Source organism: Anopheles coluzzii, chromosome 3 (genome assembly GCF_943734685.1).
Source record: "Anopheles coluzzii chromosome 3, AcolN3, whole genome shotgun sequence".
Lineage (NCBI taxonomy): Eukaryota > Metazoa > Arthropoda > Insecta > Diptera > Culicidae > Anopheles > Anopheles coluzzii.
In genome coordinates this window covers 68650756-68662920 of record NC_064671.1, presented here as the reverse complement: position 1 = coordinate 68662920, position 12165 = coordinate 68650756, and the positions used below count along the sequence as shown (strand labels likewise).

The 12165-nt window shown below is 45.2% G+C and overlaps 4 protein-coding genes across 4 annotated transcripts; 2 read left to right on the top strand and 2 right to left on the bottom strand.

The window, feature by feature from the left end:
* Positions 1–3015: 3015 nt before the first annotated feature.
* On the bottom strand, positions 3016–3986 carry LOC120959742 (uncharacterized). The gene is made up of 3 exons (XM_040383369.2): positions 3810–3986; positions 3403–3717; positions 3016–3330 (listed from the first exon to the last, which is right to left on the bottom strand). The coding sequence occupies exons 1-3, from the start codon at positions 3873–3875 to the stop codon at positions 3166–3168; spliced, it is 546 nt and encodes a 181-aa protein (XP_040239303.1). The 5' UTR covers positions 3876–3986; the 3' UTR covers positions 3016–3165.
* Positions 3987–4481: 495 nt separating this feature from the next.
* On the top strand, positions 4482–6766 carry LOC120959725 (apyrase-like). The gene is made up of 7 exons (XM_040383341.2): positions 4482–4666; positions 4736–4961; positions 5038–5247; positions 5338–5628; positions 5701–5985; positions 6057–6129; positions 6197–6766. The coding sequence occupies exons 1-7, from the start codon at positions 4527–4529 to the stop codon at positions 6682–6684; spliced, it is 1713 nt and encodes a 570-aa protein (XP_040239275.2). The 5' UTR covers positions 4482–4526; the 3' UTR covers positions 6685–6766.
* Position 6767: 1 nt separating this feature from the next.
* LOC120959727 (uncharacterized) lies at positions 6768–9134 on the bottom strand. Its single transcript, XM_040383345.2, has 2 exons — positions 8515–9134; positions 6768–8429 (listed from the first exon to the last, which is right to left on the bottom strand). Exons 1-2 carry the CDS (start codon positions 8666–8668, stop codon positions 7273–7275), a joined length of 1311 nt encoding a protein of 436 aa, XP_040239279.2. The 5' UTR covers positions 8669–9134; the 3' UTR covers positions 6768–7272.
* A 336-nt stretch (positions 9135–9470) lies between these two features.
* Positions 9471–10588, top strand: LOC120959736 (uncharacterized). The gene is made up of 2 exons (XM_040383361.2): positions 9471–9788; positions 9849–10588. The coding sequence occupies exons 1-2, from the start codon at positions 9648–9650 to the stop codon at positions 10320–10322; spliced, it is 615 nt and encodes a 204-aa protein (XP_040239295.2). The 5' UTR covers positions 9471–9647; the 3' UTR covers positions 10323–10588.
* The last annotated feature ends 1577 nt before the right edge of the window (positions 10589–12165 follow it).

The following is a 12165-nucleotide window of genomic DNA, read 5'->3' as shown; positions in this document are numbered from 1 at the left end:
ACATATTTCTGTCTTTGACTTTGGATTTTGGAGGTTTTAGTGGAGTGAAAAAAGTTGGCGTGTATATTCAGGTGTAAACAACAGCTTTAGAATTTATAAAATGTTATTATTTTTTCACCTAAAATAATCAAATTAGACGATTTTTCTATTGTTTAAGTCATTTAAAATTACAATTGGCATACATTTGCTCAAATACCTTGGAAATAATTATCATAATTCCTACAAGAATCAAAACTTGATGACTTACAGACAAAAAATAGGTGCGCATTGTCAAAAATTGATGCTTGAGAGCCAACATTTAGTGACAACGACTGTATGGGTTGCAATATTGCCTGAAGACTCTGTTCTGTTCGCTGGTCAGATCGATTTTGGAGTACTGCTCAGTAAACTACTGGTCCCCTACATCTCGAATCCACGTGGAACGTATCGAGCGGGTGCAGCGATCGTTCACCAGGTTTGCTATATGTAAAATCCTGGCTGGATTGTCCTCCCCCATGCCTCCTTACGAGGGCAGGTGTCGGCAGCTTGGCCTAGAACTATTGGAAAACCGCCGTTCCCATGCCCAATCCACCTTTATTGCCGCATTACTCCTTGGTAATATTGATTCTCCTTCCCTTCTTTCTTCTATCCCTTTCTACGCCCCTAACCGTGTTCTTCGTAACCGCCCTCCCCTAGTGATCCCTTCCCGTCGAACTGCTGTGGGCCGTAATGACCCCCTTCTTTGTGCAATTCGTCGATTTAACTGTGTATATTCTATGTTTGATTTCAACCTTCCCTTATCTTCTTTCCGATCCCACATCAGAACCCTCCATAATCCCGAGCTGCTATAATTTTTAATTTTTAATTTTAATTTTTCATAATTTAATTTAATGTAAATTTTTATTTCCAATAGTCTTAATCTTTTTTTTCCGATTTTATGATAATTTGCGTTCATGTTCGCTAGGTTAGGAACATAGGTAATAAGTATTATTTAAGTATTTGTGTAACCAACCGGTAGACAAATAAATATGATTATGAATATTATATTGTTCACAAAATTGTACAAAACAGTACTAAAATGTTTGAAATAATATGAATCTTCTTTCTTAAACTGAAGAGTGGATTTTTTACGGCATTAATAATAGCCGTAATACGAAATAATTAAAATGTCCTGTCCATTAAAGATGGTTCAGAAAATCGTTTAATTATTGCTGTTGCGTCAATCATAGAAATTATTTGTTTAATTTTTACATTACTACTCTTTAATGGTAATGTCAACCAATTTCTCCCTTTCAATAGGTATCATTGAGAAACAATTGTGACATATTTTTCACCAAACCCAAAAGCCCGGATTTACCATCCCCCAAATAAATTGTTTAAAATCTGATAAAGCTGGCCAGCAGCACATACACATTAATTGCTCACTGAAAACAATTCGTCCCGAATGGCTTTTTTCCCCCCGTGCAGCCGCAAAACCTACAGTACAAAGGGGTGGAAAATCACGGACCTCCCTTTCATCCCGCACCATGTATCGACCACACCACCACAGGACGATGATGATGACGATGATCAGCAGTTTTTCACGGTTCGACTAATTTTAATAATAACCGTACAAATTGCTGACCGGTCAGCAAAATAAAGGCAATCATTTAAAAACGCATAAACTCGTCGCCCACACACGCTCGCCCCACACACATCGATATCAGTTTCAAGTGCTCGGCTGGCCGGCGTGGGGCCCCAAAATGGTACACCAAACGGACCAAAGTACCGTACCGGCTACAAATTGGCGCCCTTATCGGGTTATCGGGGACAATGATCCAACCGTCCCGCCTGTTTCTACACCCACAGGTGTGCATCGACATTTTTAACAGCCATTAAAACAAGCTAAACGAACACCACCCGACAGGCATGATGGTATTCCTATTTTTTTAAACGCATTCCGGGTTCGTTCCTTCGCTCCCTCTATCAATCATTGTTGTTCATCCCCATCCGGTAGCGTTTTCGTTCCTGGTGAACGATTTTCGACCTGTTCACGCAACAATCCCGAAGCCGTCAGCATCGACCGAACGTCGACGATGGTGATCCGTTGTTGATTGCATTCCTTCTTCATCCCCCTTCCCTTATCGGTTGAATGCGCCTGCATCACAACTGGCCGGCGGTTGCGTGGGTTGCATCTTTTATTCAATTAATATGCAAATTTTTGGTGCCGATGTGCTTTCAAATTAAAGGATGTAGTTGAGCGTTGCAGGCCCAACGTTGCGACCGGGATGCGATGCGTTTACGTGCACAATAGTATGGTACGGTTGACTTCTCCCATTACCCTGTAGATGCCTTTTTCCGGAAAGGTCACATAACTGATGGTGGACCATGCGGGCTGTATGATTTTGGGACGATCGAACCCCTTTTGTCCCCTTTTTTGGCAACAAACGTTTAGATGCATCACAGCCGTAGTTTGGAGGGAGGATAAAGGTATTGTAATCTTAAATGGCTTGTAAAAAAGAAATGCATGTTAGAGGTGAATAGTTTTTCGTGTAAAAACAACAGATATAACAACAGTAATTGATTGTCGGTATTTAGGTAAACAGGGGAGCTGTAAGATGGAAGAAGAAAATACTAAAATGGGAAAAAACTTTAGTTTACTTTTTTTTAAAAAAGTTTTTTGGGAAAAGAAAGTAGAGATGAAAACTGAAATAATAAATCAATTGGAAGAGTCTTAAAAAGAAGCTAATAACAATAAAACAAAAAGTAAGCAATAAGCAAAGATCAAATAATTCACTTCATATAATGATTCAAAACAATAAACAATAAGCAGTAATGTAAAAGTTCTATGAAGACTTATACAGATTTTTCACTAAAACTTGTTAAGTGTATTCCATACAAAGGATTATTCGTTGTTTTTTTTACACTTTTTTATAGTTTTTTATGTTTATTAGCATTATATCGTCTTTTTTATCATTTTTAGAGAAAATTTAATATAAATTCCATCATCTTTGTACAAGTGCAGTTAATCTAATCCATCAAAAAGACCATCAAACGTCCGAAGCCTATGCATTTATTTCAAAGTTTAAAGTTGCTTTGCCACACACGTACACACACACATTTAAAAACGCTAATACACTCCTCACTACTTTCTTCTTCTTCTTCCTTTTCCGCCCATACTTCTTCTACTTCCTTGTGATGTAAATCTTATGAAATTTCGAAGTAGAACGACAGCTTAAACACCGGATTCTTGTCGGTTGCGTTCGGCTGCTGATGCTGCAGGTCCATCTTGACGATGTACTCACCGGGCGGTACCATCTTCACCAGCATGTGATCGTCGCTCATGCGGAACCTTCGCACACGGTAGTATCCCTTTTGGAGTGGAAAAGTAAGTCAATTGGAATATTAACAAGGATTTAATCGTGCAAGCATCCAACCACCTACCTTCTGAAACGGGCAGTTGAAGCTAAGGTTGCCAAACTTTTGCAGCTCGTCGTTCAGTAGCGGCACCACCGGATCCATGCCGGTGTCTTCCGCACTGCACAGCTCCTTGGTCGTGCCGATCATCGTCATGTACTCGCCGTCCATCTTCGAGTCGAGATCGATCGCGACGGACACACCCTGCGACACGTCCAGGAACAAATTCCCATCCACATCGACCGTACTGCCCTCGGTTTCATTGTTGACCCGGACCTGCATCGTTAGGTAGTCCGCGTTCGACACGTAGTCGACCTTGGTGATCATAATTTTGGCCGAATTCTACAACAAAATGGGCAGCAGCCACCCAGAAAAAACGGTAATTATTCTGAACAAAATTAAACAAAAAAACGAGGCAAACAAACAACACTCACCATACAAACGAACGCAACCAGTATGATCGCACACGCCCGGGTCCATGGTTCGGTGCGGTGTAACATTTCAGCTTTGCCAGTGAAACTAAAGCTCACGCGTGAGCGCCATTTTATAGGCGCGCTTGGACGCTGATGCCGCGATCACTTCCGTTATCTTTGATCTTCGGGCGGATTAAGATAATGCCGTTGCAATTTGGCGTGTAATGACCCCAGCAATAGGGGCATAATTAACTAACCATTTGACATTCGTTTTCCAGAAAAGAGAGCGCTCATTTGAACAATAAGTTGGTTGTTTTTGGTGTGTGTCGAATAAAATTCAACGAATCTATAAAAAGCAAACAGTTCCCATCCGAGCAGCGGGTACGGTACAGGGTATGCCTTTCAGATAGGTCCCAACAAATGAACATTCAAACCGAGTGTGAATTCAATCGATTGGAAACCGGATGGAAGCTTAGCTGCTTCGCTGGAAGCTTTGCTAGCGTCTGTGTTTACCCGTCAGAGTTGCAAAATGATAAACGCAACCTTTGTATCAATAATTGGACCCGCCATAATCCGGACAACCTATCGCGTGACAGCTCACCGATTGAGAGAGAGAGAGAGAGAAAGAGATGCAAAGATGATGTATGTACAGTTGGCTGGAAGAATTCCATCTTGCTGCCATATAAAAGACACCATTGCTAAACAGCTGTCACAAGGTAAGCAATCACCAGTGGCAGAATGGCACTGGTACGCTTCGCTACGATCATTACGCTGCTCTGCCACTTAGCCATCCAGGACGGTGCGGCCAAAAGTTTCCCGCACGGCGAGAAAGCACCCTTCCCGCTGACGCTTATCCACATCAACGATCTGCATGCACGGTAAGGGTGTCGGTAACGGTTCCGATTAAACCAGTTCCAGCTAAAAAACCTCTTCCCTTCTGAAACCAGTTTCGACGAAACGAACCAGAAGTCGTCCACCTGCACCAACTCGAAGGAATGTATCGCTGGGATAGCGCGCGTGTACCACACGATCAAGCAGCTGAAGAGTGAGTACAAGACGAAGAACCCGCTCTACCTGAATGCGGGCGACAACTTCCAGGGAACGCTCTGGTACAATCTGCTGCGCTGGAATGTGACGGCGTACTTCATCAAGGAGCTGCCCCCGGATGCGATGGTAAGTGGCAGTGGAAGGTGTGCGACAGAGTTTGTGAGCTTGTTGGAGTAATGCTCTTATGTCTCTGCTCTGGTAGACTCTTGGCAACCATGAGTTCGACCACAGCCCGAAAGGTCTCGCCCCGTACCTGGCTGAGCTGGAGAAGATGAAGATCCCCACGGTTGTAGCTAATCTGGAGAAGAACGGTGAGCCTGCGCTGAAGGACTCCAAGATTGCGCGCAGCATCGTGCTGAAGGTTGGCAATCGAAGGGTTGGAGTGATTGGAGCACTGTACGATAAAACGCATGTAAGTTATCGCTCTCTTCTCTATCTTCAATTCCTGATCTACTCCGGAGGCATGATGTTACTGTGAGCGATGCTTTCCCCTCTTTTACAGCTAGTAGCACAAACCGGTATGGTAACGCTGACCAACTCGATCGAAGCCGTCCGCAAGGAGGCGCAAGAGTTGAAGAAGAAAAATGTGAACATTATCGTGGTGCTGTCCCACTGCGGGCTGGACGGCGATAAGCAGCTAGCGGAGGAGGCGGGCGATCTGATCGACGTGATCGTCGGTGCCCACTCCCACTCGCTGCTGCTGAACAAGGATGCGAAGGTACCGTACGACACCAAGTACGACACGATCGAGGGAGACTATCCGCTGGTGGTGAAGAAGAGCAATAACCACACGGTAAGCCACTGCCCGCCTTTTGTCACTCCACACCAACTAATGGCGTATGTGCCTATCTGTTCCCCGTCTCAGGTGCTCATTACGCAGGCCCGCTCCTTCGGCAAGTACGTGGGCCGGCTGACGGTCAACTTTGACTGCGAAGGTGAGGTACAGAGCTGGGAGGGCTATCCGATCTACATGAACAACTCGGTCAAACAGGACGAGGAAGTGTTGCGCGAGCTGGAACCGTGGCGGGCGGAGGTCAAGCGACTCGGTACGCAGGTGATCGGCACGACCGAAGTGTTTCTCGATCGCGAATCCTGCCGCTGGTGCGAGTGTACCCTGGGCGATCTGATTGCCGATGCGTACGCAGATCAGGTGAGTAAGATGAATGACAGGGCGAGAGTACAAAATAGATCTGTTATCTATCGATTTCCAATCATTTCTAGTACACAAACAGCACGGTTCAACCGGTAGCGTTCGTACAGGCTGGCAACTTCCGCAATCCGATCGAGAAAGGAGGTAAGAACTCACTTGTAAGGATATCTTGTCTTGATCATGTTCGATTGATCCTCTCTTCCTTCTCCAGACATCACAAACGGTCTAGCGATTGAGGCTGCCCCGTACGGCTCGTCGGTCGACATGATCAAGCTTAGCGGTGCCGACCTGTGGAGTGCCATCGATCACTCCTTCACACTGGACGATGAGTTCCGCTACAACACGGCACAGGTGTCGGGTATGACCGTGGTGGCGGATCTGTCCAAAAAACCGTACGAACGTGTACAGAGCATCGACATTGTCGGTGCCAACGGAGCAAAGACTGCGCTTAAGAAGGACCAGATCTACTACGTCGTGGTACCGTCCTACCTGGCTGACGGTAAGGATGGCTTTGCCATGCTGAAGAAGGGTACGAATCGTGTGACGGGACCGCTGGATTCGGATGTGCTGATCGAGTACGTGCGCAAGCGTCAAACCATCGCGAAGACCATGTTCCAGGAGAAGCGTGTGGTGATTGAGAACCACACCAACGGTACCTGCTCGTGGGATCTAGATAGCCAGCGGTATAAGCCTAAATAGGCGTGACGTCACTGTCCTAGGAAATTATATTTCGGTTGGATTTATTGAGTAATAAAAGAAAAAAAAAAGATCTTTGATCAAACATGGGCTTTTCCTTGAATCTACTAGATGATCCTAAAGAAAGGTGTCATTTCATACCTAAAATTTCAGCACATTTACACAAACTTTGTGTAGTAGTCGTTATGTCCTATAGCCGTAATAGGTTAGTGTCCTGTGCCTGTATAGCGTCAAGTTGAAACCTTTAACCGTTTTTGAATTATTGTTTTAAGTATAATTTCCACGAAACTTTTAAATCCAAACTTGAAATAGCTACTCAGATGAACAGCTAAGATGCAGAACTTACTAAGAAACTTTCGACCATGAAAAAAGACGCCTTGATGTAGGCAATCTGCACGACTACAATACTCTTCATTTGAAAAAGTCGACATATCGGTTATATGTCGACTCACTCAGAACCCTTCAACAAATCTTCTTTTTATATACATTTTCTGTTTTTCCTGATTTTCTATATAATTTGCTTTTATCGTTTCTTAATCTCACTTTCAGTACCTAAATATTGTTTAATAAACACCTCAATGGATTGGTACATTACACCAACAAGTTGCCCACTGGCCGCTCGAGCACCAAATGGCCCGTAACCGCATTGAACTCGTTCACATCGCACGCATACACATACCCATCCTCGATCGAGTTACGATCCCACCTTAACCACTGTACCGCATCACTAACGTCCTTACACACCACATAGCCTGCAGCGATCTCTTCCGGTGTTGCGTGCGGATTGTTCACGCCGACCAGTGCGAGCCCGGCATCATTCGCCTCGTCCAGCAGCACCTTGTAGAACAGAGCCGGTGCCGGCACCTTGCCCGCCGGCTCACGGTTCGCATCGTAGTCGAGGAAGATCTCCTGCCCATCCCCATTCCCGTCCAGCAGCTTCAGCACACCGTACGTGCCGGTGTACACGGTCAGCCGGAGATCGTTCGCCGCCACGTACGCCTTCACGCCCGTCTCGATGCGCTGCCAGCTGAAACCGTTGAACCGTTGCCACTGGGGCGCCACGTTCATGAACCAAAACGAGGCACGCTGGTGCGCACCGAACACAAAGTCCGACTTGGCGGCCAGGTGGCCGCGGGCAAAGAACAGCCCCTTCTTGCTACTTAACAGCGCATCGGCACGGGCCGGCGAGCTCAGAATGCGGGCCAGCGTTGCGTGCTGCGCTGCGAAGCTGTACAGAGTGGCCATCTTTAAGTCGCCGTAGAATTCACCCTGCAGAAAGGAGGGCCGCTTTACCGCTCGCTGATGATGGTCGTTGTGGGGCGTTAGCCGGTGTTTGGTGTAATGCGTGCGCAGGTTCCTCTCGTCGAAGCACACCTCATACAGCGCGGCAAACCGGGCCTCGTCAACGCTAAAACCGACGCGCACAATCGTCCCATTGTCGTAGCAATGGGCACCGGTACGCTCGGCTACGTGATAAACAGGTCGCTGGCAGAGAAAGTGCGACATGTTGTGCGCCTCCGATCGATAACCAAGCCTACCGTCACCGTCGCAGGTGATGGTGGCTGATTTGGAGCGACCTGCTGGAGAGCCCTTGCGAAAGCCGTGCGAACAGAACAGCTCCACCGATTGGCCATTGGCGAGGCTGACGACTGTGCTGTTGAGCTGTGGCCACACAAACTCATCGGTGCCTGGTTGGAGCAACAGAGGCTGCATGACCGTTAGGTCACGGCTTAGAGATATCGTACAGGCTGCGGAAGTAAAGGAGAGAGAGAGAGAAACAGAATGATCTTTAGAATTGAAGTGGTCAACAACTTTCTAATGACACAAACTCACCAGCAGAATCATCCTCAGCGGGGATGTCTTTCTCCACCAGCGAGAGAAGCTCGGTAATTCCCTCCGTCGAACTCTGGATATACATACGCGATCGTACATCTCTCCCAGCTAGCAGCAGCAGCAGCATCAGCACTGTATTCACACTTTGTCGCATGGTTTTTGTTTTCTGCTTTCTTTTCGTTCTCTGGCTACTTCCACTCACCAGCAGCTCTCCGCGGTGAATGAAGTTGAACGAACCGCGTTAGAATGGGCAAACAGCTGTTTAACGGGAGTGGGGTGCTCTCTCAAAAAACCCGACCAACGCACAATGGACGTCTTCAGAGAGATTCGGCCAGCACGCGAGATAACGGAACTTATCGCAACGGAACGAAGCGCAATCGCACATCGTGTGGATCTTCGGCCATTCCTCTGGTGGTCGTGTGGTGAGATCGTACGCGATCAGCTGTTTGCGGGGTTCTTGAAGGAGACTGGCTTTGTGGTCGGAATGGTCGATGTGGTTGGCTGGCGTGGAACTTGGAATGGAAATAGGAAGCTCTGATAGCAATGTTAACGAAGGTTGTTTGGCCACAGTTTGTTCTTCTGGTTGTTCTATGTACCGCACAAGTGATCTTTATCTGGTCTTTGTTATGAGTAAGAAACGATCAGTAGAAGCATACAGTCAGGACAAAGTGATCTGTGTCTATGGGTAGACTATCAACAGTATCTGATGAATTATGCCAAATGTCTTACATAGGAATAATTCGGATCCAAACAACTTACTGCTACGAGCTAAGACAGCAAGCAAAACTTAAAATTCCCATCAAAAATATTTGAGATGTTGGTCTTCAATTTTCTTTAAATTCCATGATTCCTCAACATAGAATTTCGAGGATCTTATCTGGGAACTTAAAGCAGCTACTGGCTAAAGATCATTACATTACGCATCATTATAGGATGCATGGAGACTTAGTTTTAGCATAATAAGAATTAAAAATGAAAAAGAAGATGGTGGAAATAATTACTTCCCACTCAACCATTATCTCTTCGCCATCTAACAGTTCACAGTTCGCTAACATCTATTAAATGTCAAATTCAAATCGCGATCGCATGGGTGAACGATTAGAGCGTCAAAATGAATTCAGTTCGTAGTAAGAATGGAACCGATCGACACGTTGTCATACGGACACGACTCCGGCCGGGGACAAATTATCTTCTTGCCATTACTGAAAAGTCACTATCTCTTACTATGGAGTTTCTGTACCATCTTTCTACCGAACGCACACGCTGCACTCAGAGTAAGTGTAAAGAAAGAGATTTGAAGGATTCATATATTTTGTATTTTTGGACTTCAACAGAATGTAGTCATCATGGAGAAGGTAGAAATTTTCGACACTCCAACGCTACGAACGACCGCTAACATCACCCAGCACAGTCCAGCGTCCGTGCCGGCCGTTTTTGCCGAAATGATGGCCCTGCAGGACATTTCTCAGCTAAAGATCAACAGCGTCTTTACGGTGCGCTCCCGGACCGGGGAGCTGCAAGCGGCACTGTATAACAGTACGCTTGGGTTGTGCGAATTTCTGGAACATCCCTTCCGGAACCGGCTGCTGCAAATCATTCAGCTCGAGCTGATCCGCCACAGCAACATCCCGACCAAGTGTCCGATGCGGGCCGGCCTGTACTACATACGGAATGCATCGTTCGCCCGTGCGCGCATACCTTCGTTCCTGCCCGCCAGCTACTTCCGCGTGGACGTTAATCTGTTGAACACTAATCCGTGGCAAACGCTGCTGGGGACCCGCTGGTATGGGAAGCTAATCAAAAAGTAATTGACCAGTGGCGGTTCGAGCGAGCTCTCTTAAGTGCAACTAATTTCCGGAACGAAGTCGAAATAATAATGCTAATAACAATGAATTGTTCTACATCAACCAGCACAACTATTAGCAAACGGATAGTAGACGGATTAAATTGTGCGAATAAATTCTTTGCAATTGACAATGAATACAAATAAACAAAACTTTTCGAAAAACCAAAACGATTACCAAATACCAAACATTACATGTATGTTTGTAGAGACCTGTGGTCTTTTCCTGGGGACAGATTTTATTTTAGTTGTTATCAAACACTGCAACAACTATTTTTCAGCTAGGATGACAAACCCTGCAGCATCAATTCACAGTGATCACCCCCTCTAAACAAGGTATGATTAAATGGATCATCCACTCCGTTTTTGCGCATACCATTTTTCTACCAAATCATTCTCATTTGCATCGTTATTCGAATCCCTTCTCGCGCCCGATCAACATGCGACCTCTTGTTGCGTTCCTGACTCTCCTAATGATCACACACCATTTCCCACCGTTAGTGGCCTTCATAAAGGTACAATTCGTAACATTTCTACTATAACCGATCGTTTCAATACACATCAACAGTTTTTTTTTATTTCTGTTTTTTTGCAAAATCACAGCTCATTCCTGCCGGAACTCGAATCGAGCAGAACAGTAACATACGAAACGTTAACATTTCCTGCACATTTCACAATCCTAAAAACGTACTAGAACAATCGGTTGACTGCGATATTGACGTTATACGGCAGATAAAGGAAATGAAGGTAAACTACACAGCACACACTAGCCAGCTTGCTTTGATGTGTTCTCTTCTTTTCAGCTTACCGTTGCGTACTACAGCGTGTCAAAGAACGTTACGGCCCAGACCGCACTGCTCAAGCGGCAGGTCGATCTGTGCTTCTTCCTGCGCAATCCCAAATCCGACCGAATGGTTAACTTGGTCTACCAGCTCATTATGAAGGCGGGCAAAATGCCCTCCAAGTGTCCGTTCGGGCCGGGGCTGTTCTATGTGCACGACTTTAAACCGTCCGGCATCGCCATACCGCCGTTTCTGCCGGAGGCCGAGTTTATGCTGGAGCTCATATATCGCTCCGAGATACGGGCCGAACCGGTGGTACAGTTTCGTTTCTACGGAAAGCTGGTGCGTGTAATTGAGAACGTGTTTCAGAATACTACCAAGTTAATGTCTAATATGAGTGTAATTTGAGTAGTTTCCTGGCATGAAGGCATCGAAGGATTCGTGTGTGATTTAGTGGTATCTGATTCAATTGAATAAATGGGAGCAATTATACTATTAAAATTATTGGATCGCAAGTAATGACTTCATTTCACTTCATTTGAAATAAATATATGGCAAATGGTTCTATTTAGAATGCGTTTCACATCGTTATGAAATCCCGAATGAAACTGTTATACGTATAACAGACCGGCAAAATTAACGCTTTTTTCAGGATGTTTTTATTACAATTGGAAATTCCAAAAATGATTTTATACATTGCAATTTAAAATAAATTGATATATTGTTTCTATATGTTTCCCATTTACAGGGGTTTCAATGATATTATTGACGTGTTCAGCGAGTTGTTGATTCGTTCGGGCATATAATTCACACTTTCAGCGAGATATTGAATTGTTCGGAAGCAGGCGTTGACAAGTTCGGCGATACTATAGAGCTGTCACTTTCGTACCCCTTGGACTGCAGCTTGGATCATTCTCATCAGAAGGTAAACAAACGGTTTTCGTAAAAATATGTTTGTTTTAACTAATTCATGAATTAAACAGCTTGGGGAATGATTATTAGCTTCTTTTAGGACTTTTCAGAATG

What these genes read in the sequence shown, in the direction of transcription:
- LOC120959725 (XM_040383341.2), top strand. Translation starts at nt 4,527, where the DNA reads ATGGCACTGGTACGCTTCGCTACGATCATTACGCTGCTCTGCCACTTA. An exon ending in ATCAACGATCTGCATGCACG is followed by an intron (nt 4,667 to 4,735) that starts GTAAGGGTGTCG and finishes TTCTGAAACCAG; the next exon opens with TTTCGACGAAACGAACCAGA. An exon ending in CACTGTACGATAAAACGCAT is followed by an intron (nt 5,248 to 5,337) that starts GTAAGTTATCGC and finishes CCTCTTTTACAG; the next exon opens with CTAGTAGCACAAACCGGTAT.
- LOC120959727 (XM_040383345.2), bottom strand. Translation starts at nt 8,668, where the DNA reads ATGCGACAAAGTGTGAATACAGTGCTGATGCTGCTGCTGCTGCTAGCT. An exon ending in CGCTGAGGATGATTCTGCTG is followed by an intron (nt 8,430 to 8,514) that starts GTGAGTTTGTGT and finishes TTACTTCCGCAG; the next exon opens with CCTGTACGATATCTCTAAGC.
- LOC120959742 (XM_040383369.2), bottom strand. Translation starts at nt 3,875, where the DNA reads ATGTTACACCGCACCGAACCATGGACCCGGGCGTGTGCGATCATACTG. An exon ending in TGGTTGCGTTCGTTTGTATG is followed by an intron (nt 3,718 to 3,809) that starts GTGAGTGTTGTT and finishes ATTTTGTTGTAG; the next exon opens with AATTCGGCCAAAATTATGAT. An exon ending in TCAACTGCCCGTTTCAGAAG is followed by an intron (nt 3,331 to 3,402) that starts GTAGGTGGTTGG and finishes CCACTCCAAAAG; the next exon opens with GGATACTACCGTGTGCGAAG.
- LOC120959736 (XM_040383361.2), top strand. Translation starts at nt 9,648, where the DNA reads ATGGAACCGATCGACACGTTGTCATACGGACACGACTCCGGCCGGGGA. An exon ending in ACGCACACGCTGCACTCAGA is followed by an intron (nt 9,789 to 9,848) that starts GTAAGTGTAAAG and finishes GGACTTCAACAG; the next exon opens with AATGTAGTCATCATGGAGAA.